The following is a 27,282-nucleotide window of genomic DNA, read 5'->3' as shown; positions in this document are numbered from 1 at the left end:
CTTATTATTTGTAATTTAAAGTGCTTCAATGGCGTTGAGAAGAACGTCGACTCCATCGTCGCCCATTTCTCCCTTGTCGCCGAGTAGTGCGCCGACGTCACTGAGAATACCCAGTGGGATGTAGCATCCTGTCTTTGCCTTCTCCAAACTGTCCTTGAGTCGACTAGTGTGCTCCCACTCCCTGGCAGCAACTTCAGCGCGGTCGATCACACGTGAAGAAATACCACACATGGCAGCGCAGTGCATACCGAAACTGCCTTCAGCGACACCGTCTTCGAGCTTGTAGAGGAAGGTAACACGTCGCTCATCTTCATCGACGTGAATCTGCATCCTGCGTGCTCGAATCTCGGGATGGTTCTCGAATTCTGTCGCAAGGGAGTGGTAGTGGGTGGCAAAGTAGCCGACACAGCCGATGTGAGTAGCGACGTGATGAAGAACAGCTTGGGCAACGGCGACACCATCGTAAGAACTGGTTCCACGACCAAGTTCATCCAAGATGACCAGCGACCGAGGAGTAGCCTCGGACAAGATCTTCTTGGTCTCGGACAACTCAACAAAGAAGGTCGACTGAGCGGCAAAGATGTTGTCGTTGGCTCCAAGACGTGACATGATGCGATCCACAGGAGTGAGGCGGGCGGATGTGGCAGGGACGTAGCAACCGATCTGGGCCATGATAACAGCGACACAAGACTAGAGTAATTGTTAGCTTCGTACAGTGACATAGAATTGAAGGATACATACCATTCGAAGAACTGTGGACTTTCCGGCAGCGTTGGCTCCGGTCAAGAGATTGATCTTGGCCTGTTCACCACCAAGCTTGATGTCATTGGGAATAAAGTCGTCGACAGTGTTCATCATGCAAGGGTGTCGAAGCTCTTGGAAGTCGACAGTGCTGCGCTCCTCATCCACAAACTCAGGCCGGCAACTAGGCTGGCCCAGGGAAGCCGATGCCTTGGCCAAGCTTACCAGGCAATCCAGCTGCGAAATAATCTTGATGGCGTTTAGCCAGGTCTCATAGTCAACATCGAACTTTTGGAAGAAGCGAGAAGCAACATCTCTGACGAGTTGGGAGTGAGTCTCCTCTGCTTCCTGGAGTTCCCGCACAAGTTGAGATAGTTCGGGGAAGTAATATCGCTTGACGTCCTTTGTGGCGGACATCTGACGGAAGCTTGAAGGGACCTTAACGCTCTTCGGTGCCTCAATTTGGTAGACCTCTTTACCCACATGTGTAAACTTGAGAAGCTTGCACTTGAACTCCTTCTTCTTCTCTGAAAGGAGGTCTTCGAGCTGTTGCTTAATCTCCTCAATACGGTCTGAGCTCTCGTCGAAGTCCTCCTCAATGCCACGCTCGGGAATTAGAAGCTTCTCCTCACGAGCCTTGTTTCGGTCAAAGGCTGTCCTCCAATAGTTCAGAGGCTCATCGAGGTTTGGCATGGACGAGATGAGACGGTCGACAAGACCATTGCCTCCCTTATAGGCTCCCAAAAGACCCATGGTGTACTCGATTTGTTCAAAGCCTTCTAGAACCTTGACAAAGTCCTCGGGCTTGCAAGCGCCAGCGTGGATTCGTGAGATGAGTCGCTCCAGGTCGGGCATCTTGACGAGCTGCGAAGCGAATTGTTCACGGACTGTCTGATCGGCGTTGAGCATCTCGACAGCATCCAGACGCTCGTTGATGCGATCGATGTTGCAAAGCGGGTGAGCCACCCATGAACGGAAGAGACGCTTTCCGAAGGGCGTGACACACTTATTAAGAAGACTGAACAGCGTACCTTCGGAACCGCCATTAACGGAGTTGGAAAAAACCTCGAGATTGATGAGTGTCTGTCCATCAAGGATAAGAGTACCATTCTTCTGGATAGGGCTGTAAAGCTCAAAGTTGCCCTGCGATAGCAAAGGTCCCTCGAGCTTGAGGAAACGGAGATAGTAGATCAATGCTCCAATCGCCGACATGACAACGTCATCATCGCGAAGGGATTGAAGAGTCTCGGGCCAGACCTCCTCGTCAGCACCCTCGGCCTTGAAGTAGTTCGCAACGTCAAGCTCGCGTCGAGTCGTATCCGCTTCCCAGAACTCAACACCTGGCTTGAGATGTGTCCAGATGGTCGTAGGACTGGTGTTGTTCTTCAGAATACGCAATGCCTTGGTCGAGAGGTGCGACTTCTCGAGGAGCAATTCTCGGGGGCCGGTTTGAGCAATCAGAGTTTCGAATTTGGTCAGATCGACATCATCCACGAAGCTGGAGAGGTAGAAACGACCAGTGGCAGTATCAACAAAGGCAATACCGAAAGCAGGGAGATCGTCTACGACAGACTCCTTGATAGCCACACAGTATGAAGCCATGTCATCCTGCAACATGCCGCCATCAACGAGGGTACCCGCGGTAAGAATGCATGCAAGTTCACGAGTGATGACCTTGTCGGCCTTCTTGCTCTTGTCTTGTCGCTCACGCATCTCCTTGCCCAAGTTGGTCTCCATCTGATCAACACGAGCAACCTTGTACTGCTTTGCGATAAACTGGTTTACCCAATAGTCAAGCGAGCTTTCGGGCACACCAACCATGCGCATATTGACTCGATCAGTCATCTTGAAGTCGAATTCCTGGTGGCCGACAGTGGCATCGTTCTCGTAAAGTTCGTAGAACTTGCCCTTCTTGAAGAACACAATGGTATCCCAAAGGTTCTGCTTGATCTTCCAGTACTGACTCTCGAATGGTGAAAACTTATTCCAAGCAGAAGGAGGGACGTAGATGGTTCGCTTGTCGTAGTCTGGGTCATCAGGCTTCCTCTTCTCTTTGTCTCGAATATTGGCAAGCCAGTCGTATCTCTGATCGGGATCTTTTGTATGTGCCTTCTCCTTGAACTTGGGGTCCTTGTTCGCCGCCCTTTCAGCTGGCTTGACAACTGCTTGCTTATCGGTCGAGTTGGGGTTATAATTCCATTGAGATGCAGTCGAGGGCTCGGCATCCTCCATCTCCTCGTCTTCTTCAACGATGCTTTCTCTGACGTCGACCTCGGGTTCGGGAATGGGTGAAGACTTGTTGGATCGTTTTCGGGGAGCGGGTGCTTTTGAGGGGCGCTTTCGCTTCTTAGCTCGGGAGGTATCTTCGTCTGACTCTGATGCGATAAAGTCATCCATAGTATCTGCAGCTGTTAGCATGGAGTTTGCGCTGTGGTCAACGGTGTTCTTACCACTATCTTCATCTTGTACTGCTTCCTCCTCTTCTTCCTCGTAATCATCCTCGTCTTTGACGACTGGTACAACTCTTGCTCTTCGTCGTCGTTGTGTGGAGGCGCCACCAAACTGGAAAGGCTCATCTTCGTCGGAGGATTCGGCATAACTAACAACCTTCTTGACCTTCGGGACATTAGTGACTGGTGTGAGGGGAGGGCGCTGCGAGTTTCTCACCTTTCGAGTCGGACTACTGGGCAGGGCGTCGTGCTTCATTTTAGAGGCAGACTTCTAGTGATCTGTTAGCTTCTGTCGCCTTCGGTGAGGGGTGCAAGCTTTACCTTGACGGTCGCATCAAGATTTTCTTGCGAGCTTGGAGGCTCGATGGCGTCGCTGTCAGGAACGGACGTGGCCTGCTTGGCGGTTGTCGGAGTTGACTTGGGCTTGGAGGAAGGCGTGCTCTTAGGAAGAGTGTCGGCTTTTGTGGTCTCCTTCAAGCAAGAAGATTGCTTGGGCGTGGAAGAAGGCTTTGCCACGGGCGAAGATGCGGCAGCGGGGGACGAAGGCGGAGCTTTTGAGAAGAAAGAGACGATTGAACGCTGCTTTGTTAAAGAAGGCGGCGCAGAAGCCTTGGTCGATTTAGCGGGCGTTCGCGCCGGCGTTGATCGGTCGCTCGCCATGATGGTGAACGGATCCTGCAGAATTGGCTGATTGAGGGTACTGGAAGGCCGGGACAACCGTGAATCACCCAAAAGTGATAAAGAACAGAATTCTATGACGCCTACGAGATAAAAGGCAATCGATTGACAATACAAAAAAAGTCAAGATGGAATGGAATAATAGGTCAGGTAAGGTGAGTTGAGAAGTGTGGATGGGAGCTTCAGGTTGGGAGACGCAATATCGCTGAACTAAATTGCCATTTGGATGTCGCGTCCTTTCGCGGCAAGATCCAGGAACATGGCAGGGGCACGCGTCCTCACGCGTTAATTGGAAGGTGACAGGGCAACCGAGCGGCAGGTACAATGTGGGGGGTACCTGTCTCCACTTCCCGGCACTCTTTTATCGGCTTTTATCTTATCTGCTAACGTCCAATCTTCAGCCAAGACTTGCTAATTACCCTGCAGTTCGAGGCATCCAATTATTCTGACGTTCAAAACTTGCAGAAACAGATCTATACAGTTCCCATTACAGTCAGGCTATTCATTAGAAACTCTCAAAACTTCAACCTCGTCTATAATAACAAATACTGACGCATGGAACAATCAACAACTTGCGTCTTTGGATATTTTCATCAGTTCCAGGCGTTTAAGATTGCAAGAGCTTGTACAATCACGACGTTGCAACGCCAGATGCAGCTCAGAGCCTTGTCTAGCCGTCTAGACCTCGCATTCGGACATTTTCTTTTGAGACTCTCACATGTCAGAAATAGTGGACTATGACTTACACGACTGCAGAGTCATACCTATATCCATCAAGGTCAATAAAAGTGAGATTCTCAGTATCGGACTTTTAATCTCCACATCTGTCCGTTTTATTTCCACTACGCTAGTCTCACCGAAGTGCAGTAGTAAGCGTAAGCGAAGCACCAGTTTAAGCTTATTCGTTGACTCGCGGTGAACTACCATTCTCAGACTAGCTGAGTCCGAAAGTCCGAAGGTCCGTTATCTTCAACACGTCAGTACAGACTCGATATTTTTCGTGCTGAAATTTGTAATCTTCTCAATATTATATGAAGAAGTGCAGATGTCTTAAGCAGATATAAAACATTACTTGAATGTTCATCTTTGACCGCTATTGATATCGGAAGCAGTCCCGTCTCATCCATCCCAAGCGGATCCAATCTTTGACCCACAACTGAATCGGTATAAAGTGACAAAGACAGAAGATTTCAGATTTCACCATCTCATCAAAATCTTCACCTCACCTCTCGACGATATGACCGAGAAGCCATCTGGTGTTCTGGACCCAGAACGCAGCACCTCACCTTCCCTCATCGACCAAAAAGAACTCGATCGTCTAGGTCGTCAACGCCCATCATGTTTCCCATCCCTCTGGTCCGAACTGGGTTTCATTTTCGCAGTCGTGGGCTCAATGATGGTTAGCGAATATTTCGTTTCAGGCTTCAACATCATCCTACCCTCGCTCGCCAACTCTCTCGAAATACCGGATTCTGTCAGAACGTGGCCTGCTGCTGTGATTAATCTCACTACGGCAGTGCTACTACTGCCGTTTGCGAGATTATCTGAGATTCATGGTGGAAGATTCATCTTCCTTGGTGGACATGCTTGGTTGATTGTTTGGGGTATTGTCGGCGGATTTAGTCAGAATCCGACTATGTTGATTGCTGTGAGGGCTATGCAAGGTCTGGGACCCTCTGCGTTTTTGCCGTCGAGTGTGGCTATAATGTCTCGAATTTATCGACCCGGTCCTCGAAAGAATCTTGTCTTTAGCATGTTTGGCGCCTTTTCTTGTATTGGATTCTACTCTGGAATCTTCTTCGGTGCCCTTTCTGCTCAAGTTCTTGGATGGAAGTGGTACTTTTTCATCGGTGCCTTCTTCTGTGCCACTATCTTCATTACTGGTGTTTTGACCATTCCGAAGAGTCATGGAGATCCTACGCCTGGGTTGAAGATGGACTGGCTGGGCACTGCCACTGTTATTCCCGGCCTGAGTCTTGTGGTGTTTGCGTTGACAGACGGTGGGAATGCTCCTCAGGGTTGGAGAACGCCTTACGTTTACGTTACTCTGATCATCGGAATTCTGTGTTTGGCTGCGTTTGTCTACATTGAAGGATGGGTAGCCAGCCAACCTCTTATGCCAGCTGAGGTATTCAAGACAAAGTACATGGCTCGACTGGTTCTTGCACTATTTATGTGCTACGGCTGTTTCGGACTGTGGTTGTTCTACGCCTCCTTCTAGTAAGTCCATTCTCCATTACCTTTGGAAACTGAACTAACATATTGGATAGTATCGAATCTGTCTTGCATATTGGACCGCTGCTTACTGCAGCTTGGTTCATTCCGTTGGCAGCGGGTGGATTCATCCTGGCTGTCGTTGGCGGCTTTGTCCTTCACATATTGAGTGGACGACTGCTTTTGATTATCTCAGGACTCGGATTCCTCGGCTCCTCTATCCTCTTCGCACTTATTCCCGACAGTGGAAAGCCCAACACCTTCCTATACTGGGCCTTTGTCTTCCCAGCCATGATCCTCTCCACAATCGGAGTCGATATTGCATTCAACGTCACCAATGTTTTCATCACAACATCTCTTCCTGGCCACCTTCAAGCAGTTGCAGGTGCACTTATCACAAGTTTGTTGTATCTTGGTATGGCCTTTTGGCTAGGTGTTGGCGAGATGGCGGTTTCTGTTAGGAAGGATATGAAAGGAGCTGAGAACGTTGATCCACGAAGTCAGTATCAGATTGGATTCTGGACAGGTGCTGGGCTGGCTGTTGCTTCACTTCTTATCTTCTTGACAGTGAAGATGGATTCAGCCAAGGCTGATCTTACAGCAGATGAGAAGGCTAAGAGAGAGAAGGCTAAGAGAGAGAAGGAGAGAGCTGTTGACGAAGCGTCGAATTGATAGACAACCATACTAGAGTAATGATTTCATAATAGAATTGAAGTGGGTTGATTCTTCAGCAAATACCTTGAGCTCCGTATGTCACAGGCAAAAAGTCAATAAAGTTTACGATAGGCTGTTGGGTCAGTTTAATTACACGTCTGAAACTGACAAGGTATCCCCAGTAAACCTCGCTCAGCTGCCCAACCACAAAGACCCTCTCAACATCCAGACCGCCAAAGACCATCCCATCTATCAACGCTTCGTCCCTTTCGCGATCCGGCAACTTGCCGCGAGTATATAATCTTTGCCAAGTTGGGGTCTCTTTTCGCGGGGGACGTTTTACTTGGGGGCGGGGGAGCGCAATGATCAGCAGCTAAAGATGGGGAAACCAAGATTCCACGGGAAGCTGAGCCGCGGATAAATGGCTTTCCACCAATAGGAACACTCAATTGGCAACAAGCTTATAAACAGTTCATCTCATCAAGGGACCGGCTTGGCACTTCATGTAATGTAACGGAACGGCTCAGTTCAGGCGATTTTGATAGAATGGGGGTGGATATGAGTATGCATTGAGACCATGCTCCGAGAATATCCACTCTATGCTATATAAACATGCCATAGCCCATATCATTCAAATTTTAAGTCTCTCAACCTTCTTTGCCTCCTTTGACAAATCATCACAATGAAGGTCTCAAGCTTCCTCACCACTCTGTCCCTCTTCGCAGGCGCCATCGCCGAAGCCATTGAGCTTCCTGCTGGCGTGCCTCGCAGCGTTGAGGAGTTCCGAGCCAAGCACCCTTACGAGAACCCTGTCAAGCGAAGCCATCGCAAGGTGGTCACCATCCGCGCCAGCAAGAACGACAAGGATGATATCTCTGCCGAGTTCTACAAGGGCATCAAGAAGGCCAACAACGGAGGTACTCTTCATTTGCCAAAGGGCAAGACCTTTGTGATTGGAAAGCCTCTTGATCTTACTTTCCTGAACGATGTGCACGTTCACCTTGATGGAGAGATCAAGTTCACCAATGATACTGCTTACTGGCAGAAGAATGCTTTCACGCATCCTTTCCAGGTATGTTGAAGACTCCGGGTCAATGAATGTTGCTAATCGATGTAGAACTCTATCATGTTCTGGAAGTGGGGCGGTGAGAAGATCAAGATCTACGGAAAGGGCGTTCTGAACGGTAACGGCCAGAGATGGTGGAACGAGTTCGCCGGCAAGGAGATTCTCGACAAGGATAACGCCTACCTCCGACCCATCCTCTTCTACGCCCAGAATGCTACTGGTCTTGATATCCAGGGCATTCACTTCAAGGACTCTCCCTGCTGGACTAACTTTGTCGTTACCTCCAAGGACATTTCTTTCACGGATATCGTTACCACTGCTCGCTCTACCAACGCTACTGCCCTTCCCAAGAACACTGACTTCTTCGACTCCCTGAACGTCGAGAAGGTCAAGGTTGAGCGTGCCTGGATCGACATTGGTGACGATTGCTTCTCCCCCAAGAGCAACGCCTCTGACATCCACGTTGACACCATGTACTGCAACGGTACCCATGGTCAGTCCATTGGTTCGCTCGGCCAGTACAAGGGCGAGTTCTCCTACGTCAAGGACGTCCTCATTGAGAACCTCTGGATGCTCAACGGTCAGCACGCCTCTCGTCTCAAGACCTGGGCTGGTCCTGATGTTGGTTACGGTTTCATCGACAACGTGACTTTCCGCAACTTCTACGGCGGTAACAACGAGTACACTGCTTTCATCGACTCTTGCTACTTCAACATCGACGCCGAGACTTGCAACAAGTATCCTTCCCAGATGAACATTTCCAACATTCTCTTTGGTAAGACTTCCCCAACCACTCTCTAACCCTGCATGAAACTAATCCGTGCATAGAAAACTTCACCGGTTACAGCTCCGGCAAGCGAGGTAACGTCGTTGCCAAGCTGACATGCTCAGACAGCAAGGATGCTGTTTGCGAAAACATCAAGTTCAAGAACTTTGACATCAAGACTCCTTGTGGTGGAGAGCCTGTTATTCTTTGTGATGGTGTCAAGGATATTGGTGTCGACTGTGTTAGTGCTACCAGCACTGAGGGCAAGGCTGCTTTGGCGAACAAGTGCGTTGGCCCTGCGGCTACTGTCAGCCCTTTCAAGGTCAGAAAATTCAACGGTTAAGTTGAAGCGCCTGAGTTTAATTATTAATTGATATATTTGATGATGATTCTTCTCCCTCGTGATCTATCGTTGCTGCAGGCTTTTGAGAGATCTAGGTGGGTAATAGGATGTTCTCTCCCTAAGGCTTAGGCTACAAAATAAAGAAGCCTAAGTGCGGGTCTAAGCGATCATAAAGTGAGCAAACCATTTCGTCTCTTATGCTTGAGGCGATGCTTCTGACACCCTGGTGTTTCCTTCGCGGTTGTAATGATGACAAGTTCAAAAAAGGGGGGGTTGAAACAGACAAGTCTACTGGTCGTCATTAACCGGGCGGACTGTTGAGCGTTCAACAGGCAAGTAAATCCATGGGCGCAGGAGCGCTTCCCAATTATGCCTTACTGTAGCGATGTTGCACAGCAGGTGGCAGTGCCATTCAGACGTGGTAAGATCTTATTGGTAGCCTGATTTGCAATTGATGTTATTCTTTCTCCCCCCAACTTGAATCACAGAAGGATCTTTCTCTTTCAACTCGACTACCGCAATCCAACATGGCTGAACTCACCCTTGCTATCATACCGATAGGCCTCAAGGTATGCTCCGCACTCACGAGCTACCTCGGCGCACTCAAAGATCGGGATGATGCACTCGTTCGACTCACGCGCCAGGCCGAATCTTTGGAAAACTGCTTTCGGTTACTCGATGCCTCCTTGAAACAGGGTCACTTAGACCCGGCGCGATACCGAACCGTGCCCCATATTATCGTTTGCCTCAAGAACTGCGAAGAAGGGCTTAAGGACCTGGAGGAGTTTGAGCAATCCCAGAAGTCTCAGAATCGACTGGAACATGGTCTCCAGAAATTGCGGTTTCCGCTGCGAAAAGCACACCTTGAAGATCTAGAGAATACGTTGGATCGTCTTTGTCAACCCCTCAGTCTGGCTATCCAGAGTCTACAACTGTCAGTATTTCAACCAAGCCATGAGATATGGAAACTATCTGATAAGCCACAGAGAAATAGATCTGGCCAACTCGAGTGCCTTGTCCCACAATGTCACGAAAGTACAGCAGGCAACAGACGTAGTCTCAGATGTACAAACTGCGGTCGGAAATTTGACCGTTCCCATCAACACTATACGGTCAAGGCTTCCCTTGCTGCAAGACTCGGTTGACGGACTTATTCCACAAATCATTCCGCAGATCAATCTGGTCATCGAATCACAGCTGCAAGTTCATATGGAGAACATTCGACAGTCGTTAAAAGACACAGGGCTCACAGCTACTCGACGACACAACGCGACAAACGAAATTCTATCGCAGCTGACTACACTTAACAGTGGCCGCGTCGATGTTGTTGCCAAATTGGCTTCCAAACCAAGTGCAATCGCGGAACTGGGCTCTTACATTTCGACTTGTTCTTGCCTGGTGAGGAAGTCGAGCACCGCACAAACCTATCACCTCGGCTCCTTTCTCTTCACAGACAACATCGTGACGAAAGAGTCGCACATAGAAGGATGCCCCTTCTACGTGGCCGACTTCAAATCGTCGCGAAGACGAACTCTTAGCATTGCTGGTATCATCAAGTCACTGAATTGCGCCATCCAATTGACATTTTGCACAAAGACTGGTGCAGGTGGATTTGCTATCAACCCATCGCTCATGCATTTTGGAGTAGTTGATAAACATACGGCTCCAGCTTTTCAGGTCCTGGATCTACTAAGCCAATGTCCGGTGTACAAGCCACAAGAGGCGGAACACTGTCTTTGCTTGGAAGCCGTGCTTCGCAAGTTACAAGAAGTGTTTGCTTCTGGAAGAGCAAGACCTACCGATATTGATCAGGACGGAGAATCCCTCCTTCACATGTTGAGTTATGCGGTGAGTAGATAATTGAAGTATGCAGGACTAACATAATAATCGTTTTCCCGTTGCAGACAAACCGCGAATTCCCCACTGTGCTTGGGCGTATAGCTCCTTCTCCTGAGCTGGAGGCACTGTTTGGCTTTCTTGTTGCTATAGGGACCCCTGTGCACTTTGCCAGTTCAACTGGGATGTAAGTTTATCCAGACCTCAAGTTTCCGGGAGTCTAATTTGAAGTCCAGGCTAGCACTCCACACAGCGGCCTCAAATTTTGCAATCTCAGCATCTGTCTTGCGAAAACTGTGTTTCGAAGATGCCGATATCCATACGCCAGGACAGTTTCTCTTTTCCACGAAAGACGGCTTCTTTTTTGAGATGATTGCTGAAAATGACCGCGAAAGTAAAGAAGTGACTGAAGGTACGTAATTCGATGAAGATGGAAAATCATGAATGGTCTATCTGAATTGCTGAAATTTTGAATAGCATTATATGGGCCTTTGACCCAAGCAATCATTCGCTATGATGAAGAAGGTATAAGAGAACTGATTGAAAAGTCTCCTGAAAGTCTCCAAGAAACGAATATTTATGGCACGACTGCGCTCTGTCTCGCTATGGAAAAGCCCGAGATTTTAAAGCTGATCATGAGTACAGCAAAGCCCATTGCATGGAACATAGTACTGGGCTGGATTTTCTTACCGCTGCGCAGAGCGATGGAAATGAGCGGCCCCATTTGCAACTCCCAGGATGATGATGCTGGTTCCAGATGTCCTTGCGTTGTGGCGGCCAATATTCTACTGGACGCAAATTGCCCGATCTTACCAGCAAAGGATTTCCAACGTGGCTTCCCCGAAGAAAACATGTTTGCTAGTGCCTCCGATCATTGCAAAGCACTGATCGCTCAAACGCTGAGAAGTCGTCGGCGTGACTTGAGAGATCTGGCTCGAGAGAGGTTACTGAAGCATGAGTGCAGCCTTGTCGACTCGGAAGCAGGCGAGCTAGATTTCTATGCGATCGAAGTGGATCGGATGCTTTATCGAAAGCATTTCACGAGTTTTGACCGCATATCAACCGTCATACATGACGATATCAGCCATTTGTCCAGAGAAGTGCCGATTTACCGGCCGCTTTATTTATCCCTTGAAAGCCCTGAAGATGCGTCAATCTTCTTTGATTTGGGCTTTTGGGATATTGACCACTTGCCAGTCTCCACCGAGCCTGACGACGACTCTTTGTATCTCATCAAAAACTTTTTGTTGCACTCAACACCTCAATATGCAACGTGGCTACATACGAATCTTCCTCGCCTTTGGGAGTGGACAAGCCAGTATAGCATATTGGAAGGCTTTGACTTCATCCTGGCTAATATCACTGGTCGTTATTTTGCCTGCTACTGTTTTACAAACATTGATAAGGCCTTGGAGGGTCTGGCTTTCACTATGGATATCCTTGATAGCGAGGCTACCGAACAGTGTAGTTGTCCGTGTGCCGCTGGAGGACGCAACCCTTTCGATATGATAGCCAGGCAGCTAACTCATGAGCAACGAAGGATTAAGAGCCCTATGCTTGAGATTGGCCTGGTTTTGAAGTTCTACGGAGAAAGCTTGCAACTGAACCAACTGATCTGCCTAGTCCGTCAGGCCACATTTGAAGCCCTTGAGATGACACACACATGTGTTGGCACAAGCAGCGGCTCCAGTCTTTACACGTCAATGCAGACAGAAGACGAAAACTTACAGGAGGATATAGAAGACAGTGAGGATGATGTTGAAAAGGTGGGATACTTGAATGGCCTTGTTGCAGAGTTTGAAGATTTTGTGCTTGGCCGTTCTGAGTCTTTGGAGCATACGCCCGGACCATCTGATGGAGATCACGCAGTCATTCATGAGCGTGCCTTGATGTTCTGGTATGGTATCTGGCCGGATAAGGTGGAGGAGATCAAGAAACGTCTGGAGGCGACGTGGGACCCCGACGTTGAAATCTTGAACGAGCTTGGTGTTTCTCTATGGTTAGAGGAAGAGGAAGACGTAGCGTCAGAGACGCTAGAAGAATACCGTACTAGGCGTTTCTATGAATTTATGGCAAAATTGGACAAGATCTAGGAAGTAGAACTTTTAACACGATTAGGGCATCAGGAGAATTGGCCACCTAGAGCATAAGAGACGAAATAATTTAGTCATTTTATGATAGCTTAGACTAAGACTTAGTCTTCTTTACTCCAGTGACCCAGGCCTTAGTATTGTTTCCTTGCTCATTTTATAAGATAAAAAGCTTTTACTGCGCAAGATATCGTTCACTTTTTCATAGTGTCATGTCAGATACCATAATCCTCAATACAACAAACCAGTCTGGTCTGAATGCGGAGCTAATATATCGGGACATTATTTCCATCTGGTCTCGTCTATTGTATCCATGGTATTTGAAGTTCTACCACCATAATGCCTGGAGAATTAGTCACAGAAACCATAAGAGACGAAAAGGTTTAGTCAACTTATGATAGCTTAGGTTAGCACTTAGACTGAACTGTACGACTCGATGACTGACCTTCAAAAACCTTAAATAGCACTTAGACTACTTTGTTTCTTTGGCCTAAACCAAAGAGAACGTCCCTCCAGACTAGCCCTGCCACTTAACACGCTTGTCCCTGAACAAAGTAACCATAGCAATAGGGAGAAGCTCCGTATTTACAATGTTCAACCTGCCAAACCGATCAACAATCTCAGGCCCATAAAACGTAGCAACCCAAGTCCAATAAGCATCCATGTTATTCGACCACCCCGTGATACCACGTAGGTTAGGCTCCGTGCGCAGCTGCTCCAACGCACTAGACAGAGCTTCATCGGTCTCGACCTTGCGTCGACTAGGTCTCTTCATGAGCTTGCGGGAAACCCGGTCCAGTTTGAGCGGTGCCTTGAAAAATTCGAAGGAGTAGGCTTCTCGGTAGCGGGCGAATTCGTCGAAGGACATGAAGTTATCCTTGTCATGCTGTGACTCTGGTGTCCAGTCGGGATCGTCAAGAGAGTGCCTGTTTTGTCTCGTCTGACCGGTCATAAACCTCTCCTTGTATTTCTCATATGCAACACGCTCGGCTTCGTCGAAGTCAGCCATGAGTTTGAGAGGGTCTTCAAGCACCTGATCATGGATCTGCAAGTGAGTGATAAAGGGAGATTGCAGATCAAGGCCACCCAACTCCATGGGGAAGTAGAGGTAGCCATCGGGAACATCAGTGATACTAAAACGCTCACTAATTGTTCTCTTCAGGTATTCGGCCACACTATTGACTGCGCCATTAGATAGCTTGGTGAACACTTCACGCTCAATCTTCTGGTGTGTCGAAAGCATGTTGTCCACGTGCTCGCGCCCGAAGCAATTCGCTGCTTTGCCAAAGTTGGATATGAAGAATGTCGCGGCGTAGCTGTTCCACGCCTGGATGAAGCCAAGGACACTCTTACGCTTCTCGTACAGCTGCTTATGAAGCTCCTTGATGTGAGCATCGACCATGGTCTGATCGATCTCAAAGCGACCGGTCTTGGGTGACAAGCATAAGAAGCCCCAACGAATGTTGCCATCAGGCAGTGACTCATCGATAGGCAATTCAATATTGCTATCCTTCGAAATTCGGATTGACCCACTCTTGGCAGGATTGGTTTCGACTCCAGTCAAGTTGGTAAACTCATCAACAGTCTTCCAAGCCTTGACGGCGACCTTGTGGTCATGAGACCAGAACCAAAAGTTGTCATGCATCCTCCACAGGTTGCTCGAAGTAGACTGGTTGACCGCAAAGTCAAGGCAGAAAAGAGTCGTCTCGCCGAACACATCACTGAGCACATGGGATGCAGGTGTTCCTCTGCGGCGCGTACGCGCACTCGAATCATTCTCGTCCACAAACTTGAGAGGGGCTTCGAGGAACTTCTTGAAAAAGCTAAGCCAGGTATCGGAGACACCAAGATACTTGAGAATTGTCAAGACAGTGTCATGTGGTAATTTCGGGTTCCAGTCCTCAAAGACAGAGTGGAACGCAGTCGTTTCGCCGTGAAGATGACTATCGATTATAATCTCTGTCGACAAGAGATGAAGCAAAGTCTGCTTCAGAGACATCGGGCTACGAGGGTTGTCTTCGTCCTCATCGTCATCATCAAGTTCATCTTCATCAAACTCTTCATCCCCATCTTCTTCTGCCTCCTCTAAATTCTCGGCAACGACCCTACGATGTCTCATTGCACCGCCACCACCCGAATAGCTTGCCATTGAGGTCATGGCTTGTGGTGCCATCTGCCTCATGACTCCCCCTCGGCGGCCTCCTTGCGATTTCCGGGCAAGTTGTTTTGCTCGCGGCTTCCGTTTCGACGACTGGTCGGTGAACTGTTCATACTCTGCCTCTTCTTCGCCCTCAGCCGAATTGAGGACCTCATACTCATAGTTCATGAGCTGGGCCATGAAGTAGCTTTCCCGATTGACCTCCTCCCGACTACTTTGTAGGGAAGGCTCGGAAGATAATGGACCCAGGTAGTAACCGAGACGTCGCTTCTCTTCATGTGGAATGTTCTGGCGCATTGAGTTCCAAGCTCCATTACGGAAAGCCTTGAAGGCTCTCTTGAACATGACGCTCCACTTTACGCCGATGTACTGAAGGAATATCGCCTGAAGAAGGTCTTCGTGCATATGGATGTTGTAGATACCGCTTATCTTGCGGTTCATCTCCAAGGGAACCGGGGACTCTGAATTCCAGGTCCAAGTATCCAAAGCATTGATGCGCATGTTGAGCACGTCGGCGATCTCTTTGAGGATCATATCATTGGTTTCAAAGTCCTTGAGAACCTCTCGTTTCTCGTTCGACAAAAGGTCAGACGAGTGAAGACCGGCGATGACCCATTTTAGCGAAGCTACCGTGAACTGATTCGGGGTTGAGATGAGTCCTTCAAATCCGGATACAACTTGGCGCAGTCGTTGAAGGCAGCCGGTAATGGTCTTCTTTTCGTGGGTGCCGATGCCAATGCCAAACAGGTTGTCAAGGTATCGGGTGATGGCCGTGGTGTCGACCTGAGCTGATTCGAAAACAGTGTTTTCCCAGTCAATCTTGGATTGAAGCTTGGCTTGCTCACCAAGGTCCTCGAATTCACTCATCTCGATATCTTCTTCCCGGTCCCTTTCCTTGTCACTGGAGAGCCACTCAGTAACAATCTCTCCGTAGAGCCAAGCATACTGGTACTGAAGAGCTTGCATATCTAATTGACATCAGCTGATGAGTCTTATCCGAACCTTCGATGAAACCTTACCTAATTGACGGATAAGTAATTTCTCCCAATTAGCTAGCATCTTCGGGGACACAGAGGGATCGGTTTTTGCCTGGCCGATGAAGCGATCGAGGTTCTTCAGGTTGATCTCCAATTGCTTGAATTTGGTACGGCCAAGGATGACCTTGTTGTCTTTATCGAATTTGATGCCGAAGGACCTTTTTTACGCGATCAGATAGTTGATATTTACACTTTGCACGGGGCATTCTGACCTTTTGACGCCATCGCTCAGCGTGACAAGCCGCTTCACAGCATCCTGCTCTTCGTCGATGGAGGAAAGGATAGATGACTATTTAATGTTTTGAAAGGTCAGTCATCAAGTCGTAAAGTTCAAACCAACACGATTAAAGAACCTACCTTTGCTTCTTCAAATCGAGAGCGACGCTTGGATAGCTCTTGAAGCTTGGTGTTGGTTATCTCTTGGAGAGTCTCCGAGAAGACGCTACCCGAGGATGCCATGGTCTAAGGCTTAGGTTCCTATAACCTAAAGGTTAGCCTAAGGTCGCATAAAGCGACCAAATTATTTCGGCTCTTATGCTCTTACCTGCCAGTTCCTCTGACACCCTGACGGTGGGGTTATAGGTTGACGATTGTCTGTATCGCCTTGATGTCTTTTGTTGCTGATGATAAACGATGACAAGTAAAGTTGTGACTCTCAAAAGACGGAGAGGGATTGATGAAACGGAGATGGAAGAGGAAGAGGGGAAACGGGAGAAGGAAGTGATAGGCTGTCGAATATATAAGGAGTGGAAGGATGCGGTGTCCTCAGGCCACAAGTTGATGGTGAGCGCTGCGTGTAAGCCAAGAGCGTTCCTTCCCAGTGGTACCTACCCAATCTGCATTTCTGTCGTCATCATCATCAAGAATCCTTTGTCCGCCAAAATGAAATGAGTCATTCAACTGGTAGTATTTCTTTCTCGGATCAACTGCTAGATGCGATTGACGGAGATGTTTGATGTTGTTCAAGGTCGCCAAGATATTTGGGTGTCGGCGACTGCTCCTTCTGATAGTGAGTTGAACTGAAGTGGGGTTAGCGTAGATGCTGACTGACGTCAATCCGCGCTTTGATTCGTCAGTCGAAGCGGACAAGTGGGTATGATTAGGCTGCACTTACACCTCTTGTCTCGAATTATTTCACCACTTTCCCATGTTTTGCAAAAAGGCTAACTCTGATATCCTTGGGCATGACAGACAAGACCATAGACGAAGGGTGCCGCGATGTACCAGCTCCAAAATCCAACGGATTAGCTTTGCTAACAAAGATGTGAGTAACTTACACAGCACCAAGGATAAATTAACCTAAAGGTTTGCGCCTATGCTTAGTTTACGATCAATAAGAACGATATCGTTTTTGTTTGCAGTCTATGGTCTTATCATCCATCAGATAAGGTTGGTGAAGGTATTTACACTTCCCACAAAGGCATCATAACTCCTTTACCCACACATTATATTTTCTTTTTGCCCTACCCTGTAGATAAGGTTCGTGCACAACTACGATCTTGGGTTGAGCTCTGGTCGACTGGTAAATTTTCGACCGTTTGTGTAATGGCTTGGTACATGAGGCTCTGCTGGCTCTTCCCAACAACTACCGAGCCTGATCCCACTTTGAAGCCTTTTCTTCGTCAGCATGCTTCACCGGTCAATGCAAACGACTTGAAAGGTGTCGAATGATGGACGTCCAGCAAAGACACATTATCAAGGTTACTTATACTGCACATACTAGTTGAAGGCTTACTGACCATAGGCGTGAATTGCTTGGTCTCGGACATTTCCCATAAGATGGTGGGTAGGCGTTGTCGGGAAGTGATTGGAAGCCTGATTTGATACTTCTCTGTCCTTGCAAAGCCCGGGGTAGCAGTAGAAAATAGGTGAAATGTAACCAATCGGTCTATATAAAGAGCTCACAATTCCCTGTTAAGGAATACGCAACCCTTCCTCCTCCTCATCGAACAGAACTTCCAATACAACAGCAACACCTGAACAGTAAGAGAAACCTCTTTTCCTCGAGTCGATGGAACTAAATACATACCATCAGACCACTGAAGTCTTGCATCATGTCTGACAAGACCATCCAAGCCCTGGATGTCGTTCAGCGGGAGGAAGAGAACAACGCTACGGCGACAAGCAACCAGGCCGATACAGCTGCTGCATCTGGTAACTACAAAAAGGCTAACAAAGCGGCTGATAAGAGTGAGGAGCATGCGACTAATGCTTCCAACATTGGGACTGCGACTGGGTCGAGGGGATAACGGGTGCAGAATTGCGCAGTGGCGGTAATTCGGCGATGCGTATTGAAGCCTCAATTGAGACGCGATGGGAGATGCATCTGTAAAAGCTTGGACTAATCGTCCGACGTGCATTACTTATAATTCACTAAGTGCTAATCTTATAACTCCATTAAAGTCCTGCTTGTTCATCGTGATCCTCCCCAGCGACTTTTATCCTCCTCAGTAGCAATGCGAAAGTCTTCAAGACTAAGCGCGTCCCAAAACATACAATCTTGATCAATCATTCGTTCCATACCGACTGGCTCGGCTTTGTAGGTCACCGTTGTAGGTGGAGGCGGAAATACGGCGCGGTGATTGCGCGCAATTGACATTTATGGAGAATGTATTTAAGCACCCTCATCGTCATCGCCGACACGGATGGTACCCTCAGCGCCGGCACCGTTGGCCCAGTAGCCACCAATCTCGGGTGTGGTTTCGCGGTTTTGGCGGGTAGCGGTGATGATCCAGAGACCGAGAACAGCCTTGGTGAGGACATCGAGGACGGCGTAGATGACGACCTCGGTGCCGACCTTGACCTTCCAGGCGCCACCAGCAGCACCCCAGACACTGTCGCATCATTAGCAGAGATCTATTGAACCGAGAGTAGAGCAAACTTACACAAGGTAGACAACCCAGAGGATGAGGGTAGCGATGGAGAGAGAGCCAAACAGTCGGGAAATCTTGGTACCCCGAGCACGAGCAGTTCGGGTGCCAGGAACAGCGACATGCCAGACGGTGAAGACAAAGGCGATAACACTGATAGCATACCATCCCCACTTCTGCGCAGTGTTGGCGTGGCCAACAGCAGAGAAAGCACCAGCAAGGACAAAGATAACATTAGCAATGACGGCCATGATGGTATGCGCACCATCAACACCAGCAAGCAGACAAAGCTCCACGACAAGCAAAGGCGTAGCAATCGCCCAATCAACATAGCGCGCCCAAAAGACCTGACGACAGACATCGTGGTGCGTATCGGGGACGTGCTTGTGGTGATCTCGTACACTGGCGCAGTTGAAGTACGAAGTCTGACCAGAAGCCATGGCGAAGTAGGCCAGTGCAGAGATGATGGTGGTCAAGGTGGAGAGGACGTAGAAGATGCGACGCTGGACGGCGACGTTCCAGGATAGAAGGGCGAAGATGGCGGATACGATGGTCATGGCGACGAAGAGAACCCATAGAGCGCGGACGCCATTGTGGCCGATTGTTTCGTAGTGGGTTGGCTCAGCTGTGCAGCAGTCAGTATAAAGCTGGAGACGAGGATCGTCAAGTAACGTACGGACAACGGTGGGAATGGGGGCAACGCCTCCGTGAGTCTTGAAAGCCTCCATATTGACGGTAATAGTTCACTCGGAATAATTCTTCAATCCAGTCGAAGCTAAGAGAACTAAGAAATAGAAAGGCGTGGGGAAGAGCTGGGACCTCGAGCTTTAAAAAGAGGAGAGGATGAGATGAGGCGGGAGCTTACGCCGCATTCGTCGCCTGAGGCGTTTCTCTTTACTGCCTAGAAGATGGAAAAGAAAGGAATTGGATGAAACAGGCTACACAACGTCATCAATGACATGTCGATTGCGGGTGTTTACCGTAGAAAAGCAGGTATTTTTTATTATTGTTACAGATGCAGGGAGACTTTTGATGGGTGATTATCATGCGTGAGAGGCGTCACTAATACGTAATTTTGTGTAGCACCGAGAGGGGAAAGGCACGATACGTGAATGTTCCATATTGTATCAGGCCATGAGACGTTCATGATACGGTAATACTGTGATATGTGATTCAGTTTCGAGTATTTTTGGTGTAGAAATTATTTGTAATCGGAGATGAATACCTCCATCTGAAGCTGTAATGATCTACTGGAGCTTGAGCTTTGACCTGAAGCTCTTACTGCTGTAGCTGTGGCTGTGAAGGTACAGTACCTGTTCACGGTGACACAATGCACAACGCGTAAGAAATACGACGGAACCAACCAATGCAAAGCATAGCTACAGCTTGCATCAAAACAAAAACGTCACAGCTCTAGCTTGAAGGATCTCGGCCTAAACCATTGGGTAAAGTAAGAGCTTGGCTTCTTCCATGCCAAACAGCTAGAACTTCTTAGACCAGTTGTAGCCACAAATACCCGCCACAGTCTGTCTGATCGCCGATCTAACTGGCCCGATTCTTCCTGTCACACGATTCTGGACCCGTTCACGCATTCCGGAGAAAGAGCTCAGTGTACGTACGGGACGGAATATGGTTATCCCTCGTGTCTGTGCTGCTGCCTTGAACTTTTGGTGCCGATCTCATGTCCCATCTCGATCGCTTGGAGATCTTCTTGTCTGACGCAGCAATTAGAGACACATGACTTTAGTGGTTGACATCACTAAAGTCAGCCCAATGTCTCAAATCTTTCAACTGTAAACAAGGACAGGCAGAACAAAGCAAAGAAAGTGTTGGAATTCTCGGAACGCGAAAATGATGGGCGGGACAGTGCATTCAATGGGCTGGGTCATGCTGAAGATATCGTCAGCCATACGAGCCATCATTCCGTTCAATCACTGTAGGTCTCTAGAGCAGGTCTCTTCTTCCATACGACACGAATTCATTCTCTCCCCCGCAAATTCCCCAGACTTTTTCACACAATCACCTGCCGAACATCGGCTCGTCCCTAAACCTGGAGAGTCCAATTAGACGGGCATAATCATATGCAGTCTTGACATGTGAATGCAAACCCAGATTTCATGACGCATTTGGCAGCCACACTGCATCAGTGTACCACGTGCCCCTGTAAGGGCTGCGCTGTGATTGGGGAGGGCGAGTGTCCGACCCTCCTGTTTAGCGGTGAGTATATCCTGAAATGGTTTTGGACTGAGTCTTAAGATATTTTGCTGAATAAGATCTGATCTGATACTGTCTGTTGAAAAGAAACTGACGATAATGGATGTGATTTTGTTGAGAAAAGCAATTTCAGCTGTCAAGAACCCTGCTAGAATATCAACAATTACAGGGTGTTTAGTGGACAGCTTTACCGCTCAACCCTGTTTCCCCACGTTGAAAGTCGGTGGGGGATGTCGGAAAGTGGACTCTTTCATTTTCAAGATTGGGATTCAATGCCGTTACTCGGGCTCTCTGCCAAACTCAAAAGAATTCCTTCTCTTAACTCTAATTTTTGTATACACAATAATCTCATCATACCTACGGATACTATCACGTCCTGAAAGATCGTCCTTCGTCTTGCTTGTATAATTCTTTTGTGTTGCTTCTGTCTCAGCGCCCCCTCCTCTATTTTGCCCCCACCACTTCCGTGAGCGCATGTTTCTCGGCTTGTGACCTCGAGATCCTTGATACCCGACTGTTCGAATAACGCTCATAACTACACGACCTGTTACGACCTGCTACGACTTCTCTTCGAATCTTCAGTATAACATTCTCGAAGTATATACGAAATTATTCACGATCCTGCCATGCTATAACCGCGTTCCTCCTCTACCGATCCCACACACGACCGCCCGGCCGTCGCAATGTCCGACCTACTACTACAAACCCGCGCGGTTCCCTCCCTCTATAATAAATCTACGAAACCTCCTACAAAGTCAAATACGAAAGCGAAAAGACCGCCTGTTTCTTCGGTGCCGGTCGTTAATACCCTACATAAAGCCATCCGACAGGCGAACGATACATGGCAGTGGTGCAAAGATGGCTTAACGGAAGATCAACGCTTGAAGATCAAGCAACTAGAGGAGAGGAAGCATAATTTGTGTCTGGGCATGCAGAATGTAGGTTATTTGCATCCTCTATTTGTGTTTCCGACTGACCATTTAGGCCGAGACTCATGCTCAATGGGAAGCTGCGGCGAAAGAACTCGACAGCCTCGAAGGCAACGATGAATGGAAGCGCGATCCCTCGACAGGCGATTATAACCCCGAACTAATCCAAGAACGACTCGACGCTCTCGACGATGCCCGCACGAAATGCGACGTTCATACAATGATGCATCTAATCCGTACCGCTCTATCCCGTGATCTCGGCGGTATGGATAATGTCGACCTCTACCGACACTCGTACTCAGGGACGAAACATCTCATCGAGCGATACGTCGAGTCTACAATAAAAACAATCGACGCAGTGGTCACCCAAAGCCGACTCGATCAGAGTATCGAGAACCGCGACCTTCTTGAAGGCATTCTCTTCGCCCGACAAAGCTACGGTCGCAGCGCATTACTCCTATCCGGGGGCGGCACCTTTGGCATGTCGCATATTGGCGTTCTAAAGGCCCTCTTCGAAGCGAAATTGCTGCCAAGGATTATTTCGGGCGCAAGCGCTGGGAGCATCGTCTGCGCAGCAATGTGCACACGAACCGACGAAGAAATCCCACTTCTGATCGAAGAGTTTCCTTACGGCGACCTTGCGGTTTTCGAGGATCCGAGTGGTCAAGATGGTGTTTGGAGTAATCTGCGTAGGCTGTTGACGGAGGGGAGTTGGTCTGACATCAAGCATCTCACGCGGGTAATGAGAGGATTGATGGGCGACATGACCTTCCAAGAAGCCTACAATCGCACACGTCGCATTCTCAACATTTGCGTCTCGACTGCTTCCATGTACGAATTACCACGGCTACTCAATTACGTTACTGCGCCAAATGTCATGATTTGGTCAGCTGTCGCTGCTTCGTGCTCTGTCCCCCTGGTCTTCAACGCTGCACCCTTGCTTGTCAAGGATCCGATTACAGGCGAGCATCAGCCCTGGAACCCGACGCCTCAGAGATGGATAGATGGGTCTGTGGATAATGATTTGCCAATGACTCGGTTGTCAGAAATGTTCAACGTCAACCACTTTATTGTGTCGCAAGTTAATCCTCACGTTGTACCTTTTCTCGCAAAAGATGATCATTTATCGCCTGTCAGAAAGCCCGAACCGACTCAGCAGACATCGGGTGATCAGTATGACTGGTTATGGACCATGACATCGCTTGCGCGCGATGAGGCCCTGCATCGATTACATTTTCTAGCTGAGCTGGGTATCATGCCCAACCTCGCTACCAAATTCCAAAGCGTCCTGAGTCAGAAATACTCAGGCGATATCAATATCCTCCCCGAGATGGGTTTAAATGACTTGCCTCGCTTACTCCGCAATCCCAGCCCCGAGTTCATGATGCGAGCCTGTCTAATGGGCGAGCGCGCCACATGGCCAAAATTGAGCCGCGTCCGCGACCGTTGCGCCATTGAATTGGCGTTGGATCGGGCTGTGCATAGACTTCGCGCCCGAGTCGTCTTTTCAGAAAGCCAGCGTGATCTTAGAAGATTGAACGTTACTGCTGGAAACATCCCGCTTAAGTTGCCTGTCAGGATCAAAGAGGGACAGACCATCATTGAGCCGCCCTCTGAAGTCAAGAACCAGAAGCGTCATCGTCGCAAGTCTGGAAGCAGTCTTCACGTTGCGCCCAGGCATTGGCTTTTACTCGATCCTAGCACGATTACAGATGATGAGACGGAGCAAGAAGAACGGATAGAGATGGAATCTCGTCGAAGAGCAGGATCACCCGTCGCTCAACGCAAACCACCTCGTCTCAAGCGCGCTTCAAGATCGCAAGTCCATCTTCATACCCGAGCTACGCTCTCGGCTGTCGTTGACGCAGAAGAAGCGAATCCGACGTTTAACTTCTCCAAACCTATTACGCCGCCTGTGAAGAGTCCGAAGGGTAGTGAGTCGCAGGCTGTGTCTGATGGATCAGGGCCTACGACGCCGGAGCCTGAGACATTTGATGTTCATGTGACGAGTAAAGCGCTTGGTGGAGCTGCTGCAAGGGCGGGATGGATACTCTGGGATTAGGATGGAGGGAAGAGAGGAGTAACGGCAGTGAAACAGAGGTGGAGATGCGCGATACAGTAGGATTACTCACGAAGCATCGGTGGTGTTGAGGGGCATGAGGATAGCATTCTTGCATACCTAGGTGTAATTGGTTAGATATACCATCTTTCCAACATTATTAAATTCCCATCATCGTTTCTATCGGTATTGTTATTGTTCCACTCGTGTAAAAATGCAAGCACGCCTGCTCCGTCGTTGTCTCGCAGCTCTGGTCATTTGACCGCTCTGTTCTGTTTGTTGAGTGGGTAAGATTTCAAGACAACATCTGAATCAAATCCGCTTCCCCGACCAAGAAATAACTGGGAAACAGTTTCCATAGAGATGTTTAGTCGCGATTGGTGAGACAGACGATGGAGTTTCGCTTTGACAATGTCTTGAGCTATAGGGTTGCTAAAGCTGCTAAGGCGGGTTCTTCCGCTGCCAATTCGCCCATCAGATCACCACCCTCAACATAAGCCCTGATAATATTGTGCATATTGATCTCGTCTATCTTGAGCCTCATTTCAATTAGTAATTGATCTCGTATAGGTCACAGTATTGTAATGCCTAGGAATAGAAAGTTTTCGCATTCGGATGATGACAGTGAGCAATTTGCGTCAACACCTGCTCATCCTCTATTTTTGTCTCACCCTACTATCACCAAGAGGGTCAAAATCGTGGTTTCCCAGGGAAAAGATCAACGTTACATAGCCCAAACTAAGACAAAGCGACGATCGTATCTTGCTTTTCTAGACCGTAGTTGATCTTCTAGCGTTGAAAGTCAATTGATCCCTTCGCACTCGTTCTCCAGCACATAATGCACTAAACCTCATGAGAAGTGCACTAAAGCTCACTGAATTGACACTAAAAGCACGGCCTAAAAGGTCCGACAGCATTGTCACTTCAAGCCCCGTAAGCGCTATCGATGCAGTGTTGCAACTTTCTTCAACACCAAGAGCCTCTCTTTCCCCATTCTCTTGCCCTTGTTGAGCTAGAGGTAGCTTCCGCACTGTCACTCTGCAGCGGAGATCCCGTGGATCCGCTCCGTCCTCCCGCATGTAACAGTGTGCAATGACGATGGGGTTTTCAGGCTCTGTAGGTACCTATGGAGACAGTATATTATTGTTGGAGTTACTGTCATAATAAGTCAATGTGTTGGGCATTGAAAAGTCTGTTTTCTAGCTTTGTAAGCTCGATCAGTCTTCAGTATTAACACAAGGTTCAGTTCAGTTCGCACAAGAAAGACGGGGGGAAGGGAGCTAATACTGGCATGCAGAGAATGAGGCGCCGAAAAGGAAGCTACGACTGCAGCTCTCAGTGGTTAGATAACAGCTGAGTGTGAGACACGGCAGGTTCAGCTGGGGTAGATCCTAGTCTCTAGACCATCCCCACTCGGCTACCTCGACGATCACAACTTACAACTACCGTATGGGTAATTTGGTGAGATGCGATACCTGAATCAGGTTAATTAGACATCTTTTGTTTGCCCTACGAATTCACTATATATACATACGAGTATCGCTACTCTTCATCACTATTCTGGCATCCATCCTTACCTCATCCTCCTCATACCCTTCACAATGCGCTTCTTCTCTACTCTTTCGCTCTCAGCGCTTCTTACTCTCGGCAATGCTGCTGCCATTGCCAAAGATGCCAAGACCACCGTGCTACCTGACACTGATTACGATGCTGTCGTTATCGGAGGTGGGCCTGCTGGTCTTTCTGCTCTGAGCGGTCTTGCTCGTGTGCGTCGAAATGTTCTTCTTCTTGACAACGGTCTATATAGGAATGGACCTACGAGGCACATGCACGATGTCATTGGCTTTGATGGTAAGCTGCCCTCCCACTCTTGACAAGACCTCAACTGACAACATAGGCGTCCAACCTGCGTACTACCGCTACGAAGCGCGCAGACTCCTCTCGTACTACGACACTGTCAAGATGGAGAACGCCACTGTGACAGATATCGAGAACAAGGGCAAGAATGGCAATTTCACTCAATTCTCCCTGTCCGTTGACTACCCCGGTCAACCTACCAAGAAGATCACAGCCCGCAAGATCGTTCTCGCAACCGGTCTCCAGGACATTCTTCCCTCCACCCCCGGCGTTGCTGAGAACTGGGGCAAGGGTATCTTCTGGTGTCCCTGGTGCGATGGTCACGAGCATGAAGATCAACCCCTAGGTCTCCTTGCCCCTCTTAACAAGATCGCTGGCCTGGTCAGAGAAATGGCTACGCTCAACAGAGATGTGTATGCCTTTGTCAACGGAACAGACAACAGCACTACACAAGCTCTTGCAACCAAAGACCTTCCCCAGTGGAAACAATATCTCCAGCTTCACAACGTCACAGTCGACAATCGAACTATCAGCGAAATCAAGCGCATCAAGAGCGGCGACACACACGACGCCGATCCCAGCCTTCCCTCAGTTCCCGAATTCGATCTCTTCAGAGTTGAGTTCACAGAGGGTAAGCCCGTTGAGCGCGCTGCGTTCCTGACCAGCTTCGCTGACGAGCAGCGCTCTGATGTTGGCGAGAAGGCTGGTGTTGAACTCGTCGGTGGAAGACTTCAGGCGAACGCTTCCGCGGGTCTTATCACCAACGTTCCCGGTATTTACGCTATTGGCGATGCTAACACAGATGGTACTACCAATGTTCCGCACGCTCTGTTCACCGGCAAAAGGGCTGCCGTATTCTTGCATGGTAAGTTTCCTCCTAGATTTCTATGAATTTGTGCTAACTATAGTGGTAGTGCAACTTGAAAGGGAAGCTCAAGCGGTTGAACTTGCTGGCGTGTCAAAGCGAGATGAGCTCCAAGAGAGGGATGTGTGGGAGATCATGAACGAGAAGCGAGGCGAGATCCTTTACGCTGGAGAGTTTGAGCAATAAGAGAACAAAAGTAAGAGAGGCTTCTGCCGAGGATGTTAATATGGAGTATTCATTCAGTTTGGTACATAAGCATTATGAAGTATGGTCTTACGGTCAATGAAAATAATTTGCTTTCCAATGACTTCCCTAAATTGCGCGAAAGAAACCGTATGGGTTATCGATGCTACGCAGCCTCTGCAACTCGTTTTAACTCGTTATTACGTGCGATAGATTTGTTATCACAATTCTTGTCAAGCTAGATAATGCCGTGGCCTATCCGGAGTAAAAGC

At 48.6% G+C, this 27,282-nt stretch overlaps 8 protein-coding genes across 8 annotated transcripts; 5 read left to right on the top strand and 3 right to left on the bottom strand.

Annotated features, from left to right (window-relative positions):
• Positions 1 to 15: 15 nt before the first annotated feature.
• Positions 16 to 3,851, bottom strand: FIESC28_00163 (uncharacterized protein; the record flags this gene model as incomplete). Its single annotated transcript, XM_031154314.1, has 3 exons — positions 16 to 690; positions 742 to 3,462; positions 3,513 to 3,851. The coding sequence occupies 3 exons, from the start codon at positions 3,849 to 3,851 to the stop codon at positions 16 to 18; spliced, it is 3,735 nt and encodes a 1,244-aa protein (XP_031021682.1).
• A 1,255-nt stretch (positions 3,852 to 5,106) lies between these two features.
• FIESC28_00162 (uncharacterized protein) lies at positions 5,107 to 6,755 on the top strand (the record flags this gene model as incomplete). The annotated part of the gene is made up of 2 exons (XM_031154313.1): positions 5,107 to 6,089; positions 6,140 to 6,755. 2 exons carry the CDS (start codon positions 5,107 to 5,109, stop codon positions 6,753 to 6,755), a joined length of 1,599 nt encoding a protein of 532 aa, XP_031021681.1.
• A 664-nt stretch (positions 6,756 to 7,419) lies between these two features.
• FIESC28_00161 (uncharacterized protein) lies at positions 7,420 to 8,912 on the top strand (the record flags this gene model as incomplete). The annotated part of the gene is made up of 3 exons (XM_031154312.1): positions 7,420 to 7,809; positions 7,855 to 8,578; positions 8,632 to 8,912. 3 exons carry the CDS (start codon positions 7,420 to 7,422, stop codon positions 8,910 to 8,912), a joined length of 1,395 nt encoding a protein of 464 aa, XP_031021680.1.
• A 527-nt stretch (positions 8,913 to 9,439) lies between these two features.
• FIESC28_00160 (uncharacterized protein) lies at positions 9,440 to 12,841 on the top strand (the record flags this gene model as incomplete). Its single annotated transcript, XM_031154311.1, has 5 exons — positions 9,440 to 9,846; positions 9,899 to 10,760; positions 10,817 to 10,935; positions 10,985 to 11,160; positions 11,226 to 12,841. The coding sequence occupies 5 exons, from the start codon at positions 9,440 to 9,442 to the stop codon at positions 12,839 to 12,841; spliced, it is 3,180 nt and encodes a 1,059-aa protein (XP_031021679.1).
• A 514-nt stretch (positions 12,842 to 13,355) lies between these two features.
• Positions 13,356 to 16,492, bottom strand: FIESC28_00159 (uncharacterized protein; the record flags this gene model as incomplete). Its single annotated transcript, XM_031154310.1, has 4 exons — positions 13,356 to 15,964; positions 16,016 to 16,191; positions 16,246 to 16,322; positions 16,391 to 16,492. 4 exons carry the CDS (start codon positions 16,490 to 16,492, stop codon positions 13,356 to 13,358), a joined length of 2,964 nt encoding a protein of 987 aa, XP_031021678.1.
• Positions 16,493 to 18,647: 2,155 nt separating this feature from the next.
• Positions 18,648 to 19,631, bottom strand: FIESC28_00158 (uncharacterized protein; the record flags this gene model as incomplete). The annotated part of the gene is made up of 3 exons (XM_031154309.1): positions 18,648 to 18,867; positions 18,919 to 19,528; positions 19,580 to 19,631. 3 exons carry the CDS (start codon positions 19,629 to 19,631, stop codon positions 18,648 to 18,650), a joined length of 882 nt encoding a protein of 293 aa, XP_031021677.1.
• A 2,169-nt stretch (positions 19,632 to 21,800) lies between these two features.
• On the top strand, positions 21,801 to 24,108 carry FIESC28_00157 (uncharacterized protein; the record flags this gene model as incomplete). The annotated part of the gene is made up of 2 exons (XM_031154308.1): positions 21,801 to 22,055; positions 22,102 to 24,108. 2 exons carry the CDS (start codon positions 21,801 to 21,803, stop codon positions 24,106 to 24,108), a joined length of 2,262 nt encoding a protein of 753 aa, XP_031021676.1.
• A 1,598-nt stretch (positions 24,109 to 25,706) lies between these two features.
• FIESC28_00156 (uncharacterized protein) lies at positions 25,707 to 27,013 on the top strand (the record flags this gene model as incomplete). The annotated part of the gene is made up of 3 exons (XM_031154307.1): positions 25,707 to 25,956; positions 26,003 to 26,827; positions 26,877 to 27,013. 3 exons carry the CDS (start codon positions 25,707 to 25,709, stop codon positions 27,011 to 27,013), a joined length of 1,212 nt encoding a protein of 403 aa, XP_031021675.1.
• Positions 27,014 to 27,282: the final 269 nt, after the last annotated feature.

This window comes from Fusarium coffeatum (assembly GCF_003316985.1).
Source record: "Fusarium coffeatum strain FIESC_28 chromosome Unknown BRIP53273_contig_4, whole genome shotgun sequence".
Classification (NCBI taxonomy): domain Eukaryota; kingdom Fungi; phylum Ascomycota; class Sordariomycetes; order Hypocreales; family Nectriaceae; genus Fusarium; species Fusarium coffeatum.
This window is presented reverse-complemented; position numbering and strand designations above follow the sequence as displayed.